The following is a 24,581-nucleotide window of genomic DNA, read 5'->3' as shown; positions in this document are numbered from 1 at the left end:
ACTTCTTCCCTCTAATAGCGGCACAGATCAGCGCTGTACGGAGCTGATGATTTTGTGCGGAGGGAAACAGACATTATTATCTAGACAAATGGCCCTATCAAGTTGCCCAAATGAGGCAACATAATACAGAAACGATGCATGCAAAACCACAGAAAAATCCATTAAACATCTAATCTTGGTCCAGACACACACACACACACACTCGAACACATGCACACACACAAAAAGAGTTCACCATCTCATTGTAGCGTTTGTAAATTTTAATATTTGTAAGCGATATTATTTAGTGACAGTTTATTGCCTCTTCTGACAGTGTGACTGATTTACAGAATGTTTCAGGTTTAAAGGGAAACGTTTACTTCAATAGCTGGTACCAAAATATCACATTTAAATAATAGCAGTTAGTATGAATGATATTGAGTCAAAAACTGGAACAAAGAAAATAATAACAGCAATAGTAATAATATAACAACAACGACAAATATAACCGGTATGAATAAAAGTCTTGATATAAAATGTAACATGGAATGATGTTTTTGAATTATGGATGTTTCTGGTGACTTTTACAATGCAAAGGTACATTGCTCTGACATTCATTTTACAAATTAATTTGACAAATTTCTATAGTTTATCAAAGAATTCTTCAAAGATGAAAATGAATCATTTCTACTGAATGACCATAAATATTTGAAAACTAGAAAAATAATCTGTGTTGTAATAATACTCTGTTTGTGTCAACTAATCACAGCAATGGCTCGGATTCTCTACACAGGTATGAATGAGGTGCAGTGGTTGATCTGAGTCCATTATTAAGGGTGTGTTCACACTTGTAATTCGGTTCTCTTGGTGATCCAGAACAAACAATAAAATGATTCATTTAGTCCTGGTTTGCTTAGCGTTCACATTGTCAATTTTAACACCAAACCAAAAGATACAAAAAGAAAAAGGGAAACAGCTTTTAAGACTTTGAAAATGAACTTTCTGAGCATCTATAGCAATGCCGTGTTCTGGGATGGCGTGAGATGGCGTTTCTGTACTGAACTATAATGGACAACATTATGACTATAATGAAAAAAAAACAGCTAATCTTGTGCATTCTGAGCTTTTTAGGGTCTCATCTTATGACATCACGTCCTGTTTTAGGTTGGTTTAGATGTCTTTGGTCCGTGTTCTGCTCATATTTCAGTCAAACCGCACCAGAGCCCATTTGGAAGTGGATTGAGACCCTCCCTCTCAGAGGTCTTGGTCCGCTAGTTTACTTCGGATTCACACTTATTCACATGAGCCGCACTGACAGAACAATCACACCAGAGTTCGTTTTAATCAAGTGTGAACACAGCCTCAGAAATCTAACACAGGAATTTCAGTGATCCAACAGAAGTTGAACTTTCCATGTTTGGATCCATTCTAGAAACGAAGCATTCTTCCACCACGTTCCATGAAACGACATCACATGTATATATTTGATAACACGCATGTGGGTATTTCACTCGGAGAAATGAAACATATAATTAAAAACTACACATCCATTTGAGTTTCATTCTATTTTATTCATTCTATTAGTTCCAACTCTGCATGGTGTTTTCTACCTCAGTTCACATCCAGGAATGTAAGGAGCCAGCGGAGACCGAGATAAGAGCAGAGCTCCTCAGACGTCTCAGCGGGGCGTGGAGCCCGTCATCAGACGTCCCGCCGGGACACACACACTACATGCTGAATATAAACTCCTCCTACATGTCCACTCGGGTGAAAACAGTGAGTTTTTGATTGGTTTTGCTGCCGCTATGCTATCAACTCTAGAACTACAGCAAAAACCCTGGGATGAGGCTTTAACCTCTGCAGCGCCTAACATCACGAGAGCTTCGTTCAGCCGTCTCCTGCCTCGGACTTCTTCTCTTTGACCTTCACCGAGGACTTCCTGGACACCTTGGTCTTCTCCTTCCCAGACTCCTTTGCTGAGTCTTTCTCTTTGGTGGACTCCTTGTCCTTCGAGGACTCTTTTGTAGACTCTCTTTTGGACACCTTAGACTCCTTCTCTTTGCCAGAGTCTTTCTTGGTTTCTTTCGTGGAATCTTTTCCTGAGTCTTTCTCCTTCTTCTCTTTGGATGATTCTTTAGATGAATCTGGTAAAAATGAGACAGACATTGTTTGTGTAAATATCAAAAGAATATAACAATGTACATGTTACGAAATACACTCTGTATGATTTACACTGCCCTCCAAAAGTTTGGAAACACCCCTGGCAAAGTGTGGTTTTGGACGATATCAGCATAAATCCTTATCATTTTTGGTGCAAATACATTAAAGTAACTTGACATTATCATTGAAGACCAGCAATAATAATTTTCATTTTGATTACATAATAATGGCAATATGCCCCTTTGCCAGCTGTGATGCTGTTACTGGTTTAAACTTGGTCCAGGTTTGTAAAGGATCTTTGGGTCAGCACACCTTAATAGCTTCAACAATTGATTGACAATTAAGTTTAGAATACAATGAGCCAATCTGACCTAAACTGGGTTCTGATAGGTGCTAATGGAGGATATTTTGAGGAAGTTTTTTATATGTATAAACTGTTTATGTAATAAAATATGTTTTTGTAGTTTGTGTTGTCCCTTATCAGTGCAAAATGATCACAAATTAAAAAGGATTCATGCCAATATTGTCCAAAACCCCACTTTTCTAGAGCGTTTCCACACTTTTGGAGGGCAGTGTATATACACATATACTGGATGATTATATTTGGGACTCCTTGCCATAAATAAGTGTGAGAGCCCCTAGTGTAGAGCACTGCTGTCACACGGGTCAGGACAGATATCTGCTGGTGATGAGGGCCGTCTGTGTTTGAACATCAGATATTGTTCATGTGTACACACACACACACACACACACACACACACACACACACACACACTGCTGAGTGTCTGTCTGTAGATTCACAGGCTCATCAGTGTCATGTGACTGTCTGTCTGTGACTGGACGTCTGCAGTCTCTCGTCAGTGTCATTAAGCCTGCGGCTGCTGTGAAGCACCTCGGGAAAGCCTTGTTAAGCTGCTCCCTGCGGATACAGCCCTACAGGAGCTGTCTGTCGTCCCATCAGCCCCAGCGTGACAGCGGCTCACAGGCGTCTAGCACACAGGTGGAGGATTGAGACCAGCCCCCAGAGGACGCAGACGTCTGTGACTGTTTAAAGACGCTTTAGCAGACATGATATCTGTGTGTGTGTGTGTGTGTGAGTCGATTCTCTCAGCTGTGACTGACACTGAGTGACAATAGCACCTGATACACAACGAGAAGATCTGCTCCCTTCCCCCACACACACACACACACACTTTCTCTGTCTGACCCGCATTGCTCTTCTCCACCAATATTCTGCTGGTGCAACAGCTGTATTGCTTGTTGGTTTTGTTGTGTTTTGGGGAAGACATTACACCGCCCTCTGAAGACACACATGTGAACGAGACTGCGCTCTCACTGCACAGAAACACAAGATGGGCATCAATGGGCAGCTGACGGTTTCCATTTCCAGCACACAAAGACTGAAAACCTCTCATGTAAACTCAGCTAAAAATACACACACACACACACTCCATGAGATATTGTTGTACTGCACAGTTTGCAGTTTAGTCTGTGACATTTGAATCATTAAAGTGCCCCATTATGCTTTTTTGAATATGCAGTGTTTAATAATGTAGCTGTCTGTGAATGTAAACAATCTGCAAAGTTGTGAAGCCGAAAGTGCATGATAATAAAGTTATTGTCTCTCAAAAGAAAGAACTGTCATTTTGAACCGCTTAAACGATTCATTAGGAATTTGAATCACACTTCCGTGACGGCTGCACGTCACAGGGTAACACGTTCGCCTAATGCCCGCCTCTGGTCTTCATTGGCTGTCTGCGAATAACGTCTACTCTGACCCGCCCTCAAACGCTGTCGCTGGATTGTGTTGTGTTCATGTCGAGAAGACGCTGTTTTCTGCTCTGCAGATTCTCTTTGCAAACACTTCCAAAGGAAGATTCAGTGGTTAAAATTACCACAGCGAAACAAAAGCAGAATAACATTTTCACGACCGCTTCTCAAATCTCCGTGAGGACTAAATGGGTTTTACAAAATGCCATTAAAGATGGTACAGTACCAACGTGCTCCTCAGAATCACAACCTGTATGATTTATTATTGATATACAGTACAGTCCAAAAGTTTGGAACCACTAAGATTTTTAATGTTTTTAAAAGAAGTTTCGTCTGCTCACCAAGGCTACATTTATTTAATTAAAAATACAGTAAAAAACAGTAATATTGTGAAATATTATTACAATTTAAAATAACTGTGTACTATTTAAATATATTTGACAAAGTAATTTATTCCTGTGATGCAAAGCTGAATTTTCAGCATCATTACTCCAGTCTTCAGTGTCACATGATCCTTCAGAAATCATTCTAATATGCTGATCTGCTGCTCAATAAACATTTATGATTATTTTCAATGTTGAAAACAGTTGTGTACTTTTTTTTCAGGATTCCTTGATGAATAGAAAGTTCAAAAGAACAGCATTTATCTGAAATACAAAGCTTCTGTAGCATTATACACTACCGTTCAAAAGTTTGGGGTCAGTAAGAATTTTTATTTTTATTTTTTTGAAAAGAAATTAAAGAAATGAATACTTTTATTCAGCAAGGATGCATTAATCAATCAAAAGTGGCAGTAAAGACATTTATAATGTTACAAAAGATTAGATTTCAGATAAAAACTGTTCTTTTGAACTTTCTATTCATCAAATAATCCTGAAAAAAAAATATTGTACACAAATATTTTGTACAATTGTACACATTAAATGTTTCTTGAGCAGCAGATCATCATATTAGAATGATTTCTGAAGGATCATGTGACACTGAAGACTGGAGTAATGATGCTGAAAATTCAGCTTTGCATCACAGGAATAAATTACTTTGTCAAATATATTCAAATAGAAAACAGTTATTTTAAATTGTAATAATATTTCACAATATTACTGTTTTTTACTGTATTTTTAATTAAATAAATGTAGCCTTGGTGAGCAGACGAAACTTCTTTTAAAAACATTAAAAATCTTAGTGGTTCCAAACTTTTGGACTGTACTGTATATCTTTTCTGCTGGGTGTTTAAAATACGTAGTTTTGTGTTTTGTATTGTGCTAGATCTCCAGCTAACTCACATTATTATTACATCTTACTGAAATGCAAATCATCTGTGGCTCACTGTTACCTAAATCTGTGTCCATTAATGCAGACTGTCTGTCGTTCTTACTACTCTGAGTAATGATAAAGGATGGAGCAAGATTTATTTTACAAACTTTAATGTTACTTCAGTCAATCACACTAACACATGCGCTGTTATTGACACAGTTAATGTTACAGTTCCCACATGTGCACTGCAATCATTTAGAAATAAACACATCGGTTTGTTGATGGACATACACTTGTTAATGCTGATGGAGATGAATTACAGTTGCAGCATCTCATACTGAACGTCACACTGTAGCGCATCACTGAGAAACGTCCTGCTCAATCGTTCTTGCGATGGACGTTCGGGTTGAATAACTAGTTCTTCCAATATTTCATCATCGGACTCGCGCTCAGATTGATTTGGTAAATTCGACGCAATCGTTACTGTCTTTACAGTGTGTACAATCGCTGAGCTCCGGAAGCCTCCGGAAGCCATCTGACCAATCAGAGCAGAGCAGGCTCACAGAAAGGAGGGATTTAGAGAGACTGAATCATCGGACGAGTCATTTGAGAATCGCTGAAAAATGTGGTAATGTGTATATGAGAAAATGAAAACATTTTTTGACATTTGATGCATGTAAACCTGTTATAGGAGACCTACACAAAAGTAAGAACCTTTAAAATAGCATAATAGGGGCACTTTAATAATGTCATTTTACGAGTTCACACTTACATTTAATCAGATAGTATAAAGTATGTGTATTTGGGTGCTGTCCGAAGGGAAGGGCTCTGAGCTCAGAGTTTTGGCCCGAACCCAAAGTACTCCCCCGTATCTTTGGTTAGGATTAACCAGGCAAGTGTGAGGAGATGGGGTGGTGGAGGGATGCAGGAAACGTAGGGAATGTAGGTGAGTTTGCTGTATATAGGTCTTATCTCTTGCTGATTGGTTGGGCAATCTTACGTGTTCCTTCTGAACTTTGTTAATAAAACATCATTAAATGTGTTGAACTATGTGACCACTTATACAGTGCCAGTTTAGTAAGTTTGGACACACTGACCCATTCTCTATTAGCACACTTTGGATATATGAGAATTATGTATTGACCAAAACAAATGTAAGTTATATTTGAGTGTAGAGTACAACTCTGCTCTCTCATATTAGATGTTTTAAACAGTTCTCATGTATGCTGGACACCTGCTGGCTCATTTTCCTTCATCATCTGCTTCAACTTATCCACTAAAAGATTAATAACATTAGTTCTGTAAGAAAAACACACACATATTGGCATAATTTCTAAATGCAAAACAAATAAAAATAATTTAAGAATGTGCTTTTAGATCATAAGATTTTTAATATCATGGGAAACTTACCCTAATCCTAAATTAGGTTGTGCCCAAACATTTAACTGGTATTGTATTTTACATAGACGTTATTTTAGTTTACAGTACGAAATAACACAGGAACGCCTCAGTGCTTCATATGGGCGAATGTAAGGAGTGTTCGTCTCGCAGGTGTAAGCGTAAAGAGGGTGTGAAATGTTTTAGATCTCACAGCAAGATAGAATGAAAGCATGATGATGTGAGAATGAGTGTGTGTGTGTGTGTGTGTTATGTCTGAATGATATTTCAGTAGGTATATATGTGTGTTAGTGTGAACTTGTATTTATTACAAAAGATAAAGTACGAAAGATACGGAATGTTTGACGTGTATATATATATATATATATATATATATATATATTCTTTATATATATACAGTGGGTACGGAAAGTATTCAGACCCCCTTGAATTTTTCATTCTTTGTTATATTGCAGCCACTTGCTGAAATCATTTAAGTTCATTTTTTTCCTCATTAATGTACACACAGCACCCCATATTGACAGAAAAACACAGAATTGTTGACATTTTTGCAGATTTATTAAAAAAGAAAAACTGAAATATCACATGGTCCTAAGTATTCAGACCCTTTGCTGTGACACTCATATATTTAACTCAGGTGCTGTCCATTTCTTCTGATCACCCTTGAGATGGTTCTACACCTTCATTTGAGTCCAGCTGTGTTTGATTATACTGATTGGACTTGATTAGGAAAGCCACACACCTGTCTATATAAGACCTTACAGCTCACAGTGCATGTCAGAGCAAATGAGAATCATGAGGTCAAAGGAACTGCCTGAAGAGCTCAGAGACAGAATTGTGGCAAGGCACAGATCTGGCCAAGGTTACAAAAAACATTTCTGCTGCACTTAATGTTCCTAAGAGCACAGTGGCCTCCATAATCCTTAAATGGAAGAGGTTTGGGTCGACCAGAACCCTTCCCAGAGCTGGCCATCCGGCCAAACTGAGCTATCGGGGGAGAAGAGCCTTGGTGAGAGAGGTAAAGAAGAACCCAAAGATCACTGTGGCTGAGCTCCAGAGATGCAGTCGGGAGATGGGAGAAAGTTGTAGAAAGTCAACCATCACTGCAGCCCTCCACCAGTCGGGGCTTTATGGCAGAGTGGCCCGACGGAAGCTTCTCCTCAGTGCAAGACACATGAAAGCCCCCCTGAAGGACTCCAGGATGGTGAGAAATAAGATTCTCTGGTCTGATGAGACCAAGATAGAACTTTTTGGCCTTAATTCTAAGCGGTATGTGTGGAGAAAACCAGGCACTGCTCATCACCTGTCCAATACAGTCCCAACAGTGAAGCATGGTGGTGGCAGCATCATGCTGTGGGGGTGTTTTTCAGGAACAGGACGACTGGTTGCAATCGAGGGAAAGATGAATGCGGCCAAGTACAGGGATATCCTGGACGAAAACCTTCTCCAGAGTGCTCAGGACCTCAGACTGGGCCGAAGGTTTACCTTCCAACAAGACAATGACCCTAAGCACACAGCTAAAGTAACGAAGGAGTGGCTTCACAACAACTCCGTGACTGTTCTTGAATGGCCCAGCCAGAGCCCTGACTTAAACCCAATTGAGCATCTCTGGAGAGACCTAAAAATGGCTGTCCACCAACGTTTACCATCCAACCTGACAGAACTGGAGAGGATCTGCAAGGAGGAATGGCAGAGGATCCCCAAATCCAGGTGTGAAAAACTTGTTGCATCTTTCCCAAAAATACTCATGGCTGTATTAGATCAAAAGGGTGCTTCTACTAAATACTGAGCAAAGGGTCTGAATACTTAGGACCATGTGATATTTCAGTTTTTCTTTTTTAATAAATCTGCAAAAATGTCAACAATTCTGTGTTTTTCTGTCAATATGGGGTGCTGTGTGTACATTAATGAGGAAAAAAATGAACTTAAATGATTTTAGCAAATGGCTGCAATATAACAAAGAGTGAAAAATTTAAGGGGGTCTGAATACTTTCCGTACCCACTGTACATATATATAGGAATGTTAAAATTATGTTAGGTTCCTGTGACGGGTAGGTTTAGGTATAGTGTAGGGAAGGGCCATACTATAGTGACTTTTAAGATTTTTAATGATGTTGTCTTTATAGGGTCCGACTAAAGGACCCCACAATGTGGTAAATTCCTCATCTTACTATCTTAGTGGGGTCATTTGGAGTAGTATAAACAAGTGTGTGTGTCTGAGCATTAAGGCCCTGATATACTCATGGCAAAGTTCTTTTTTGTTCTTTGCTTAGAAGTAAAAAGAAGTTGGAAATACCTTTTCAGTGATACACTGTCTCAACGCCACCCACGTTTAGATGAATATGTAAATATGTACTGCACTTTACAAAATAAACACACAACAAAAACACCAGTGATGTGGATGTGTTTGATTCAGACTCCAGTCACATCACGTTTATTTATATAGCATTTTATACTATAGAATTCTTTAAAGCAGTTTTTTTGCTTTCATGTTTTTACTCGCATCTGACCTCGACCGACTGAACAGAAGAAATGAACCGGAGAAGATTTACACCTCAAAGAAGGCGGAGCCTCTGAGCCACACCCACCTATTACATCATCACCACAGACCAATGGGAGTTCAAAGTCGTTTACCAGCAGGAGCAAACTTTTCCAGAAAGTTCACTTTGGCAAGCTGTTTCAAACCCCTGAAACAAACTCTAAACAAACTTCATTTTGGCATGATTTTGTTCAAAATGACGACACACCAAACTTCGTTAAAATGTTCATATTTTGCTTGAGGGCCTTTGGTGCTACCCCTGACAGTGTGTTGCATATCGTTTGTGTGTTCCTCTTGAAACACCAACCAATCATTATCGGTCAGTTCTCTTCTCACTTGTAACCTGGCAATGCTTTTCAATGACGCTATGTGCAATAATGTTCGCGTGGACGAGGTCAAAGCCTTGTTTGATGCTGGTGTTGAGCGGAGCGTTGACGCCCTGAACTGAGTCATGAGAAACCCCCTCAAGAAATATCAGTAATAGAGTTAAAGTGGCCAATTACAATGATTTCAGTCTTGCTCTCATTCAAAAGGATAAAGTAATTAGCCATCCAGCATTAAATGTCCTCTGGCAATCAAAAACACATGAAAAGGGATTAAAATCATCAGATCTCAAAGGGAGATACAGCTGTGTTTTTATGATAGGGAAGCATGTGTAAGGACAATAAAATAGGGCTCAAGACAGAGATCGGGCACTGCAGAAGAGAGGAAGACTTTCCAATCCTAACACAAGCTCATGTGCAGCTGATCCAAGTTCAGAGTTTGAGATTATTGAACGTTCTCGTGTGCACTTGATATGCATCGACATTTAACCCTTATGTGTTGTTGGGGATGTTTTCATCCACTATGGGGTGTTTTTGAGTCTTAATTTGGCCCCAACTTTCTCTGTGTTTCAGCAAATGGAATGATTTTTGGTGAAAAATCATATTTTGGGAAAATGCTTTGAAATTTTCAAAACCTCAAAAATACACTGTGGGCAAATTTACTACCCTTTTGCTATGTTCGTCGATGAAAACATCCACTAAATTAAACTGCTGTAAAAATGTATCAGATAAATATTTTTTTCAAATACACTTTGTTTTTGTTTACTCCATGTAGTTCTGAGAGCTGAGGGGCATATTTTAATTTTCTCAGATACATCACAGTAAGTTGGCGTAAGGTCTCTCTCACACTCTCTCTCTCACTCACACACACACACACACACACACACACACACACACACACACACACACACACACACACACACACACACACACACACACACACACACACACACACACACACACACACACACACTATAATATGCTGCTATACTCCATATAACTCCATATAAAAGCCAGAAACTAAGCTTTTTTTCTTTTTGCACAGGCCTATGTAAAGGGTTAATGGTGCCACCTGGTGATCAACTGTAAAAATGACAAATTTTACCTCTTCCCAACAGGGAAAACCACCATCAATCAAGAATGCATGATTATATGGTGTCATGGCTTTGCAATCAAAAATGTCATTATAATGGAAGTCAATGGGGCAAAAACAGCCACAAACAGTAAATGAGGGAGAAAAAATTAAATCTGATGTTGCACAAAAACTAACAATGCATCAAAGCCAATGTTGTTACTAATCTTTGACATGCCCAAGACAAAAAAATATCCAGTCCACAATCACTTTTTATAATGAAAATAAGTCATTTTGTGTGTGTTTTTCCCCCAAATCAGTGACATCATTTATAAACTTGGCAATAAAAGAGTACAAATCCTGGATTTTTAAAAAAATATTTAGTAGTTTTGATCAGGACTGAGATTGATTAACAGATTTATGCAAAAAAAAAAAAAAAAAAAATTATCTGATACATTTTTACAGCAGTTTTAATTTAGTGGATGTTTTCATCCACGAACATAACGAAAGGGTGGTTTGAACAATACACAAGGGTTAAACCCATGTGTGAGATGTCTCTGTTCAGATGACAGCTTGGACTAATTGTACAGCTAATTACACAATTATGCACACACAAATAAAGCTCACAACGTCTGTGCATATCATTATTATTGTTAGATTCAAAGTAATTTTTAATTATTTTATTATTATTATTTTAAATAATTATTGTCCCTAGTTCAACAGGGTGCTCTTGTAAACATAGAGCAGCAGCTGGAACATACTTTTAATAGCTCCTACACTCCTCAAGTTGCAGTCTGATCCTGCTCATGTGAAATAAACCTATTCCCAATCAGATTTGAGCTTACAGACCTGTTGCTATGACATCAACAAGTTTCGAAGAACGGAACAATACAGGATGGAGTCAAATCATCAACAATTAAATCTACAGATAACTAATCCACATCTGAAGGACAGGGCCCTGGTGTGCTTAAAACTAATTAATGTTTCCATTTAAATGAATAACATCTATAAAGAACAGAAAGGAAATTAGAGAAACTTTGTTTATTGTAAACTTCTGGATGCATCTGATCTTTGGGAACAATACAATATAAAAACTTCACCTATCATGTTGATACTGAAACCCAATACAAAAGCACAGGTCTTGCTTGACCTGATGTCATCTTAAGATTTCTCCTTTTCAGGTTTATAAAATCACTTCATCAGATGGTGGCCGATACAGTAACTGCATGCATTTCTTTAGAGAAATGGGAAAAAGGACTAGCTCTCATTTCAAAGAGAGTAGTAGCTTCATGAGAAATACAATACACAGAAATGAGTGCTGATTAACTCCAAGATTCCCTTCAATCAAAGCTCTCTGGAGAACTGAGCTGGAAATGGGAACAGGAAGGGAATGAACATAAATATTAGATTGCTAAGAGATGAATATATCCTTTAGAGTAGTACTTTCTGAAGACTGTTCAGGCAATTCGTCTACCTGTCACTGTAAATTACAAGTGTATATTATCTTCTCTAAACATCACACAAAACAACACATATGAATGAAAATGATCTAAGACAAATTCTCCACACTGTACAGATCAATCATCACGACTGCAATTACCGATCGCCTCCAAGGTACAGATTTCCACAGATCTCCACGACTGATAAACCAGAACTGTGAGATCACACAGTAAAAGAGGAAACATGCGAGACCATAGTACATCTTATTAAAGCTCTCCATTTCGCTTGAACAGGACAAGACAACATAACATCCATTACCATGTCCCCACATCTTTCCTAAAATTAAAATGATTAAAAATGAAATGCATTGCAGAAGTCGACAGATAGGATAGTGACAAATATTCTTGGTCTCATTCATGAATAAATGTGTGAATTATTTATATGCACAGAAGAGCTTCTCACGAAAAAGAAATGCTGCCTAATTTAAAACATGTGTAAAAGCATATGACTCTGTTCTTAATCTGGTTGTGATATTAATGAATTTCGAGTATTGAGTATTGAGCCTGAGATTAGTATTTTACATAAAACACGGCCAAACCATCTCCATATAAGGACTTTGCGCACAGCCTTTCATCACACTCAGCACACACACACACACACACACACACACACACACACACACACACACACACACACACACACACACACACACACACACACACGACTCTGTAAAGATCCTCAAAACCAGCTCAAACCCAATAAACATCATTTCTACAGGTTACAGACCTTTAATCAGCCATCTGTACATACACATATCTGTGATTTTATCCAGAGGAACATATACAATCTTAACACATTTGCGATTTGTCTAAACCCCAGTGACGGGTAGGTTTAGGGGCGGGGTTAGGGGTAAGTCATTTGTACGAATTCGTATGAATTAGCCACCTCATAAAATACGTATGAATTGCCGTGAGATCGGGCTGGAAATCTTTACTGGTTTTTATAATATAAGCGTAACTTTGTATATTGTTATTAGTATTTGAAAATAAACTTATACTGCACTGAAGCAGGTTTACTTGATTATCTATACATCAATATTTAGAAAAATCACGAGTATCAAACATGATCATCATCTTTTGAGGAAGGTTTATGTGTTCATCTTCAATCATCATTGCATTGCATTGCATTATATGTTTTAAAACTACAGAGCTTTGATCATAAAACTAAGCATTTAAATATCATCTTACTAAGACATTATTGGCAGATATTATTATTTGTACGCATTTTATGTAAGTATCTGATAAACTGCTATAAAGATCTCATTGATCTACATTACAAGCATCAGAATTTCATCTAACTTTTTGGCCATATAAATATCAACATCTGCATGTTTTTAATAAAAGTGAGCTGTTTTTACTCCATATGAGCCATTAAAGCCTGATGCATCAAATATGATACTCTACAAAAAACATTTATGCAATTGTTTTTAGATTTTTAAAATCATTTGCCTAAAGGTTCAATAAACAGTTCAATAAAAAATAAATAAATAAATAAATATATATATATATATATATATATATATATATATATATATATATTATATATATATATATATATATTATATTATATATTATTTCATGTGTCAGGCTTTACAGGGTTAATGTATGGTACCAAATACATTTAGAAACAAATTGACTTATTGTAACGAGTTCCCTGATCATCTACTGATGTAACAGTATCGTACTGAACTGTAACAGTGGTTATCGACAGCGTAACATCTCTGCAGACAGAAAGAGACTCAGCTCTCGGCCTCAGAGGGTGTGGTATCATATGGGTGGGATTCCCGTGGTCAGCAGGGATATTTTCTCTCCACTTGTCCACGCCCTACACAAAACATCCTTCTTACACACACTGGTATGTCTGCTGTCTGGAACTGCTTGCAAAGTCTGCACTCTGCCCACGTACAGCTGAGCCACATCTGAGAGACGCAATTAGAGCGGTCGGCCTCTGTCTCTCCATAACACACACCACACACAGTCCTTCCCACTACAGCTGAGCGCTCGCACAAATAAATAAGATCCAAAGAATCTGAGCGCTGCATGTGAAGAAGTTTTATATATACAGCACACACACACACACACACACACACACCCTGTAGATGTACATCTGTAGGTTGGGTCAGTCTATCAGTTTCAATGTGCTTTACTTGCAGCTTATCTGCACATAAAAAATATGCAAAAACAAAAGTAGAAAAAACAATGTATATATATCAAAAGATAAAATATACAGAGTTGACATTGTACTTTGTTTTAAAGGCTTAGTTCACCCAAAAATATAAATCCATGTCATCATTTACTCTCCCTCATGTTGTTCCAAACCCATAAGACTTATTTTGAAACACAAATTAAGACATTTTTTAATAAAATCTGAGAGATTTCGGTCCCTCCACTGAAAGTATTTTCATCCAAAATTTTGAGGCTTAAAAAAAATTAATAAAGAGATTATAAAAATAATTCATATAATCAAGCAGTTTAGTCCAAGTCTTCTGAAGAGACTTTTATTCACATATAAACATTGATCAGCACACATACATAGTTCACATCAAATCTGATTGAAACAGGTTGAGGTTGAGCTTCAGTGGAGGGACAGAAACCTCTCAGATTTTATTAAAAATATTTTCATAGATGGAAAGTCTTATCGGTTTGGAATGACATGAAGGAGAGTAAATGAAGACAGAATGTTCATTTTTTGGTGAACTAACTCAATATTCGACTGACCCTGACAGTACTGTTGTGTTCCAGGGCTTTAGCGTGATGAGGGTTGATGTATGTTAGGGAAACATAAGGAGCAGCTGTGAGAGGGGCTTTATTTTAATATAAGTGGGTCACAAGTGGAGTATTAGGAATTTCCAAAATGTGTCCGTTTATGGCTAGCAGTGTGACGGTGGAGAAAGAATGAGAATGCAGTGGAAATCCAGAGGAATATGAACTCGGCTCTGCTCTGCCATCAGCAAACAACACAAGCTGTCCTTCAACAACCAAAACTCAAACCACCAACACAAAGAAAAACACTATTTTTTATTCCTCATGTGTTTTCTGCTGAGACTGAAGTCTGGGCACTATTTCTGGTCTGTCCTCTTGCTGTCTGATCCTCAGATTTCTCAGGGTCTGTGGCGTGTTATTTCGACCTCTGTCGAGCATGCTGTCTAAAACCTACATGTGTCTTCTCTTTTCAGAGATACCAAAGATGCATGAAAAACCACATCACCCACTCAGGACGCGTTCTTGCACGTTCCTCATGAACCAAATTATTTTAACTTGACACGGCGGCTTAAAAGCGTAGGGCTTGTGGCACAGCGCACTGAAATGATAAAAAAAAAAAAAAATGGAAAACGAAACAAAAATTCAAAAATTCTGTATATGTAGTAGATGATGTGTTGCTGTAATTGTGGTCCAGTGCTGATGTGTTTGCAGTGTGACAACGAAACATAAGTCGTTTTTGAAGCTTGATTTCAATTAATACTGTTTTTGCACGTTTGGAGTTCTAAAGCCTGCGGCATGTTCTTCTATTACATTGAAATGTTATTGTGTAACTGTGAAAAGACATAGTCGCGGGACAAAACACAGCTGTTCCGTTCCGATTAAAACAATAAACACGTTTTCCCCACTGAGAATCCTGTTAAAAGTGCCCTAGATTCTATTGTACAGAACATGAAAATAGAGACACCAGCCACCAAAGTCACTAAAATGTATGTACTCTACTCTATGTAAATACTCTTAAGATTTTTATTCACATCGGCACTGTCCGACTTTGCCAGTCAGGGATCACTAAAATGAATGTTAAAGAGGTGTGTGAACTCGCAAGTATGATGTCAGACACTGTAATATGTTCTGGCCCCCTTCCTGTTCGCCGGAGTGATGAGATACGCAGCAGACCGTCTGCTAGCTGTTTCACGTCCCAGAAGTCTGATAAATCCCAACACATAGAGACTCTTTCACCTTGATATCATCACATATAAACTATGTCTGTACCCCGAATTAGTAAATACAAAAAACTTCCGAACCCATTTAAGGATAATAATTTTATTGTTACAAAAAAAACAGATATAAATAATACAGATAAACCAAATGATAAAGCTTGGGTTGCTGAATATTAGATCCTTTCTTCAAAAGCACTTATTGTAAATGATATGATCACAGATCATAATCTAGATGTGCTGTGCTGTGTTTGACAGAAGCCTGGCTAAAACCAGACGATTACATTACTTTAAATGATCCACGCCTCGTCTGAAAGGCAAAGGTGGAGGTGTTGCTGTAATTTATACCAATATATTCAGTTTAACTGAGGTCTAGTTTCAAATATAATTCTTTTAAAAGGATGGTGCTTTATATAATGTTATCTAGTATAAACAATAAATCCTGTTTGACATTTGTACAGGCTACTGTATACAGGCCACCAGAGCACCATACAGACTTAGCTAATTAGATAATTAGATAGAGTTAGTATTGGCTGTAGATAAAGTCTTAATTGTTGGTAAATTTAATATCCATGTAGATAATGAAAAAGATGCATTGGGATTGGCATTTACAGACATTTTAAACGCTACTGGAGTTAGACAACATGTTGGAATCAGTGTTTATGCCATTGAAATTCTGCAGATGACATCTTAGATCATTATGTATACTCCATTGTTACAAATATAGTAGAACTATCACTTCTTCCACTCAAAATTGCTTTATAAATAATCTTCAACTCCTCAGCATACCAGATAGCTTAGAAGAACTATATGTTGCAACAGAAATTATCGACTCTCTCTTTTCCAGAACTTTAGACATGGTTGCTCCTTTGTGCTTAAAGAAGATTAAGGAAAACCATCCAATGTCATGGTACAATGAGCACACTCAAGAGAGCAGCCCGTAAAATGGAGCAAAGCTGGAATAAAACAAAAACTAGAGGTATTTTCGATAACATGGAAGGACAGTGTTACTGCATACAGAAAGGCCTTAAAAAAGACTAGATCCGCTTACTTTTCGACTCTCTTAGAAGAAAACAAACACAACCCTAGGTATTTATTTGATACAGTGGCTAGACATTTCCAAACAGCACAGCAGTAATGACTATGAATTTCTTTATTTGCATGATTGACACTATCAGAGAGAAAATAATAATCATGCAACCATCTAATACAGTATCGCATCAGACGACGTGCTGTAGACCCCCTGAGGAACAACTCCATTCATTTTATCATCAGATCATGGTTGTATCTCTCTATTAGTGTTACTGGATCTTAGTGCTGCATTCAACACTATCGACCGCAACATTCTTTTGAATAGACTTGAACATTATTTTGGCATTAGTGGAATTGCATTAGCATGGTTCAAATCATACTTATCTGACCGTTATCAGTTTGTAGCAGTAAATGAAGAGGTATCACATTAAATCACAAGATCAGTATGGAGAACCGCAAGGCTCAGTACTAGGACCGTTGCTTTTCACTCTGTACATGCTGCCCTTGGGAGATATCATTAGGAAGCATGGCTTTAGTTTTCACTGTTACGTTGATGATACTCATCTCTATATTTCTCTGTGGCCTGATTGAACAAACGGAATGCATAGTTGATTTAAAAACACTGTAAGACTAGTAATTTCCTACTACTAAATTCTGAAAAACAGAGATTATAATTATTGGACCAAAATACCTCTACACGTAATAACCTAGAATACTGTCTAACACTTGATCTTTGTCGTCAGTTAGAAACCTGGGTGTGTTATTTGATAGCAATCTTTCATTTGTAAAATTGCATCTTAAAGATACATCTAAATTACGACATATGCTCTCAGATGCAGAACAGATAGTTCATCCATTCATGACCTCAAGGCTTGATTACTGTAATGCTCTCCTGAGTGGTTGCCCTGCACGCTTAATAAACAAACTCCAGCTGGTCCAAAACGCAGCAGCTAGAGTTCTTACTAGATCCAGGAAGTATGACCATATTAGCCTGGTTCTGTCCTTCACGTCTATCGCGGTCTCAAAATTCTGGCCAGTTGATAATACCTAGAATATAAAAAAAACTGCAGGCGGTAGATCCATTTCCTATTTAGCACCCAATCTCTCGAACAGTCTTCTTAAAATTGTTTGGGAGGAAGATACACTCTGTCAGTTTAACACTCTGAGGTCTGAAAACGCGCCGGCGCGTTTTGCAGGTTTTTTTTCACATTGCAGCAAAACAGACTTAAAATACTCCGTCATTTTTTGTCATAGAGACATAAGTAATATATCAATTGAAACTATAGAATATCTTCTTTTATTTGTATACACTCAGAGTAAAAACACAATGTTGTGCTTTTTGTAAAATAAAGAAAACTAACATGATGCGTGATTTCTCCTCTCCCTCTGAACGAAGTCCAATCTGATAGTTCTCAGAAAATGAACTGTAACTTAGTGAATACTAATCACAGAAAAGTTAAACTTATGTCTAAAAAAACGTTAAGATGTCAGGTTTTAAATCATGTAAGTCAAATCGAAAACAAACCTTCTGTGTTTATGTAATCTGTATGAAAAGAGAGCCATGTCAGAAGTCCGTGATTCAGCTCATTATCTGCTAATGCGGCCACGCCCACAGAGCCAGCGCTATTCAGACGCAAATTCAGAGGCAATACATGCATTCATCGTCTCAATCGTGTATTTATTGTCTTGAAAAGTGTTTATCTGGATGTAAAAGTCATGGTTAGGGAGCTCTAGAAGACATGCAGTTAGTTCCTGTTTTCTTTTCTTCTATAGATGAATTTTAGATGAGTTTTGTTTCTTTAGCGCCCTCCAGCTGCAGTATGAATTGGAAACTCCATTCATGGAATAGCCTCTTCTTCTTTTAGATGAATTTGTGGACTAAAAATGCACAGAGAGCGCCCTCCGACTTCAAGGATGAATTGAAAACACCAGCGCTCATAGTAATGACAATGAATATTAAATAAATATAACTCCTCTGTATAGAAAATTGACATAAGCATATGAGAATCCAATATTTCTCCAAATGTGCATGCTTTTAAACTAAAAGCCTATATTCAGACTCTTTGCATCACAGAAATACATTATATTTTAAAGTATAATATAAAACCATTACTTTATATTGTAATAATATTTTTCTGTATGTTTCATATATCATGATGAGCTTGAGACATCACAGAAGGTTTTTTTCACAGCCTACCTGACTGAAATGCCTCATTAATATGCAAGTCATTTCAGCTCATTACTATCCAATTCTTTTGTCTTCTCAGGTGAGAATGGCCCATTATTCAGTGGTGATTCACGCCTCCATGCATACTGTGTTTCTTGGCAAAAAGTGTCTTACAAAAACTAAATCAATATATTGTTTTATATGAAGGAGTAGGCAGCATAATTTTTACATAATTTTGAAGCAAAAACTCTAGTTTACAACCTCCAATACCCTAAAGTATTGTAAACACAGATTTACTATACTTTTTTTGGCCTTATTTCAGTGACTTACGTTTTTTGTTTTTTCAATAACCACGCATAAACATTATTCCTTCAAAAACACAAACATGTACATACATGTTCCTCACATATTATTGTAGCCTAGTTTGTGCTGAATACAGTGTAATGAGACTTTTGTCATGTATATGTTTATGAACAACTGAAAAAAGCACAAATGTCAGGGCATGTCAAAACTTCTCCAGGCCCCAAATCAGCCTCAGACTCCAGAGCGTTAAATCTAGATTGAAAACACATCTCTTTAACCTAGCATACCCATAACACACTATCACATACAACATCCAATGTACTAGTTGCATTGTAAGAAGAATGGCATCTATGCTAATATTAGTCTGTCTGTCTTTATCTCATCCTTATCCAGAGGTTACCAGAGTCAGCCGTATCCAGATCAGCACCCAGACACAACCACAACGCAGCTCTGAATATCAACAGAGATCCTGTCAAATAGACAATCCCCTGTGAAGACCTCATCAACACGACAACTATCTGCACAGGTCCTCAGCAAAGACCACAAGAACCAAACAGGTCCTCCACACAGACCTATGACAGTGTGATGAATCCGATCTTCAAGCAAAAGAAACTGGATGAAATATTTGAATGCTACCAATCCACAATCTGATCTGATTTCTGACTTTGTGATGCAGCCTGAATCATAATCACACCGTGTTCTTTATTGGCCAGAGGAGAACTGGCCCTCGAACTGAGTCTGGTTTCTCCCAAGGTTTTTTCTTCATTCTGTCACCTGATGGAGTTCGGGTTCTTACCACTGCTGCCTCTGGCTTCCTTAGTTGGAGACCCTAATATTCAACAATATTATTGATCTGACTGTACTGATGCTGTATCTGAGAACTGAACTGAACTGAGCTGGACGATGATGTCACTGTTTTCTGCAGAACTGCTTTATAGCTGAACTGAACTAATTTATTAATGACTGATCTTTACAACTGAACTGAATCAACACTGAACTGACTTCAGCTGAACAATGGCACTTTTTTGCTTTTTAGAGCCTAACCCAACCACTATCTCTATAACTACCCATCACAGAAAGGTGCAAAACACTAGATTGAAATAAAAACACGTTTTGACTGATTTATAAAGCCTTTTTAACTAGTGAAGACCAGTAAAATGTCCTCAATAGTTGGTTGTCATAATATTTCACTATATAAGTGAGGACATTTGGCCTCTCTCTCTCTCACACACACACACACTTCTGTCCTGAACACAAGCTGTCGACCGCATTCATGCTTGAATTATAAACTAGTTTCCTTTGTAAGGAGATTAACTCCTCTGTTTTCCACCACACACACCTCATTCATTAGTTATTTGAGTGCGAGTGTGTTTGAGATCACACCCATCACGGCAGTGCTTGCAGACATCAGTGGAAAAACAAAACAAAACATATTTTCTCAAAGTTATTTTTATCATATGGAATCTGGTGTGTGGCACCACAATACATCAACACAAGACTATAAAAGTTTAGACAAGTCACATGGGTTGTGTGGTTGAAAAAGTCATGCATATGCATCTGAATAAGACATCTGCAGTTTATCAAGAACACCACAAAGAGAGATGAGTGAAAATACCTATAATATCTATTATGTACAGAAAAAAAAACTCATTGATAGTTTAACTCAAAACTAAACCAATATCTCACAAGAGGTCGTGCAATCAGTGTTAATTTTGTATCATTGATAACATTATGAATTAGATTTAGGCCTTAAAACTGTTGCTTGACTTTGTGAAAATCTCCAAATCTCTTATCACTGCTACAAGCATTACCCACACATTTCAAGGCAACTGTGGCAGTGGCCCAGAGCAGGATGGCTTCTCTTCAGCTGCCGCAGGATATATCCGTGTGTCTGATTGAGCAGACAATAGAGCACAAGATCTGTATTAAACAGATTCCTTGAATTTAAATCACTTCGATAAGCAGAGCTCAGGATGGCTGGTCAAACTCTCCTCCGGCCTTGAAAAAAGCCTGTGCTTATCTGGATCACATCTGGAAGTGTTTCTACACTCACACTCAGAACCATTACAGTTGAGATGTATTGATGGATCCCTCGAGCTCATACTTCCTCAAATATATACACACACACTGGTCATGGGAGATATGCAAAGCATATATTTGGAGGTAACTTATCCTTCCTCTCTTCTCCGCAGGCTCTGAGTGGATGATGCATGTGTGAGTTTGTGTGCAAGTTAGACGAGGACATAAGCCAAGGGTCATGAGGCTTATTTGGAAGTTTGTGGAAGACAAACTCATAAATAATGCACATATTCTCAAAACAGCAAAGTTCTAAACATGGAGAGAGAGCGAGAAAAAGAGAGAATGGAGAGAAAAGTCCTGCCATCCATCTGTAAACAGCAGGCCACAGATGCTCTCCATACAGTTGAAGTATTCAACTCTGAATATTCCTTTAAACATCTTTTTTTTCCCAGTTCCCATTGTTGCCATTGGATTGCTCACTGGGGGTTGTAAGCCCTTATGCTTTGTGTAGCTGCTTTGGAACTGGAACTTTGACTAAATGAACTTGCATAATAATTTGGTTTTCACAACCAGTTAATCAGTGAGCACTTCATTGTCTGCTTGCTTTCTACAGACCTGTTTCAGACTCCCCTGTACACAAACACATCTCTGCAAAACTCTCAGCATTAGCAGCAGTCTCATTTGTGTCAAAAAGGTCTATTTGTGGCAATCCAATGAAGGACAAATTTAAGAGGCTGATAGTGAGTCTATTACAGTGTTTTCCAATCCACATACAGCCAAGACACAACAAACTTCAATAAAATGAACATCCCAGTGTTTCTCACACCATCTGTGGGGGTCCAGGGCCATGCAAGAAAATGCACATTTTGAAGTTAAATGCATCATTCTGGTGTACTTTCAGAGCAAAATTAAGAGCTCCAACCTTTTCAGTGACCAAATAGAACAGAATAATAATTGAACAGTCTTTGCACTGTAGCTGTACTTTAAAGGGGTCTTTGATTATGATTTGACTTTTTTAACTTTAGTTAGTGTGTAATGTTGCTGTTTGATCATTAAAAACATCTGCAAAGTTACGACGCTCAAAGTTCAATGCAAAGAGAGATATTTTCTTTTAAAGAATTCTCTGTTTAGGGACTACAACAAACGGCTGGTAGGGACTACAACAAGCTTCTTCCTGGGTTAGTGACATCACTAACCACAAAATTTACATAAGCCCCACCCCTGAGAACACACAACAAAGGGGGGCGTGGCCATGTTGGGCTGCTTTAGAGAAGAGGAAGAGATGTTGTAGTAGAGTGTTGTTGTCATGCCGTCATTTTACGCCGGACTGCTTCACAAACGAGGGTCAATTCAACACAAAAGATGAACATGACGGCACATGCTAGTGGATGAGTTGAATCAACTCCACAGCAACTACATCAATTTATCCACTAACCATTCAGAAACGTCTAAAAGTTGTAACTTCTTCCTGAGTCTCTCCATCAGTGTCGACTCCGGTTTGAACAATGTAAGGCTGAACACTGTTACTGACAATCCTCATTTTGGCTGCGTGAGATTCTCCAGCTTTGTTGTTGTTGAGCTGTTAAAGTAAAAATGCAGCTCATTTGCATTTAAAGGGACACACACAAAAATGGAGTGTTTTTGCTCACACCCAAATAGTATTTTGAGCTGAAACTTCACAGACACATTCTGGAGACACCAGAGACTGATATTACATGAAAGGGGCGTTATAGGTCCCCTTTAACCCTCAAGCTTTTATTTTGGTGGAAAACTGTGAACCAAGTCACTCTGAGGTGCTGAAAACACCAAATCATGAGCTGCACACATGTAAATGAATGTAGTGCGGCAATGTAATCACACTAAGCCATACTGCAGTTTAGTTTTTAGTTCGATTGACAGATGCTTTGCCAAAGCAATGGTGCAAAACACAATGACAGAGATGTTATTATGAGACACATTTTTGGTTCATTTTGAAACTGTTACTTTGACTGTAAATGGAAAACACTGATAATATGAACATCATAGATGTCTCTGTGGAGGTCTCCATAGTGGTCTCTGGAACCTTTGCCAAAACCATGTCCCTAAAGACACTACTATCCTGCCTCACTGTCCTCTGCATACATCTACTTTATTACTCCCTGGGTCTAAGAACTTCCATCTCTGCCTTTGAAGATTGTACTATAGAGTTTTTTTAATACAATTTCACATAAAATGTTCACATTCAGACAGTACAGAAAACTTCACCAAAATTTCTCATTCACATGCCAGGAATGCAAGAAGCTTCCTACATAATTTCAGTCACTTCCCCTCGTGTGTCCAAATTCTCCAATCTGTTCCCGCTCTCACTGTTTACATCCACTTCCTCGCATCCATCACTTCAAGAGGACGCCTTCACACCCAGCCGTCCGTCACCTCTTTAATGCCTGCCTGACCTGCCTTCATCTGACAAATCTGCAGATCCTGTTGCATTCGCACTCTTCAACACTCGATAGCCTCGGCCCTGTAGTCTCCGTCTGTCATCCGGTTTCTGTTTCGACAACCTCATGGCTCTTTGACACTCTCTGGAGTAAAAGGACAAGTAACGGGAAGCAGAACGGGGAAACCAGAAGACAACCATATCTCCCAAGGGTCATGCAACATAACGCACGTTTCCATCTACATTTTATTCAGAAATAAATCTGGCAAAAACACGTAATTAACACTAGACTTTAACAACAACTAGAATGCCTATTGCCTGAAAATATTGTCAAGTTTTTTATTTTGCTGAATACTGAAATGGAAACTGAAAAAAATTTGAATGATCAATTATTTATTTTTCTTTCCACATTAAAACTGACTTATATGTATTTACAAAATTACACTTTGCCTTACACTCATCGGCATTAGAGGACAGATCCACTGATAATTCTTTTCTCAATATATCTTGACATCCTCTTGTGTTTCATTGGCGGATTTGATTTTAAAGACATGATGTGTAGTCGTGGCTGCATTTCGGTAACTATTTGGTTTTATTCACTATTATGTTTTTATTCACTATTATGTTTTTCTCCCCACTGTAAAAACAGATTGTATTTATTAAACAATGTGTATGAAAAATACAGGACAAATCGTGACATATCATTCGGCATGATTGCAATTATAAGGGACGA

General features: G+C 38.0%; 1 protein-coding gene across 3 annotated transcripts in view; it reads right to left on the bottom strand.

Moving 5' to 3' along the window:
• Nucleotides 1-245: 245 nt before the first annotated feature.
• bbs9 (Bardet-Biedl syndrome 9) overlaps nt 246-24,581 on the bottom strand; it is a 114,258-nt gene continuing 89,922 nt past the window's right edge. For 2 of the 3 annotated variants that reach the window (XM_048152795.1, XM_048152796.1), the window contains one exon: nt 246-2,123. In XM_048152795.1, the coding sequence (XP_048008752.1) occupies nt 1,867-2,123 (257 nt within the window). In that variant the 3' untranslated portion in view covers nt 246-1,866. Of the gene's footprint in view, nt 2,124-23,958; nt 23,994-24,581 lie in introns of those variants that run through there. The other variant, XM_048152797.1, reaches the window with a different exon arrangement.

The sequence above is a fragment of the Megalobrama amblycephala genome, linkage group LG13 (genome assembly GCF_018812025.1).
Source record: "Megalobrama amblycephala isolate DHTTF-2021 linkage group LG13, ASM1881202v1, whole genome shotgun sequence".
NCBI classification, from domain to species: domain Eukaryota; kingdom Metazoa; phylum Chordata; class Actinopteri; order Cypriniformes; family Xenocyprididae; genus Megalobrama; species Megalobrama amblycephala.
This window is presented reverse-complemented; position numbering and strand designations above follow the sequence as displayed.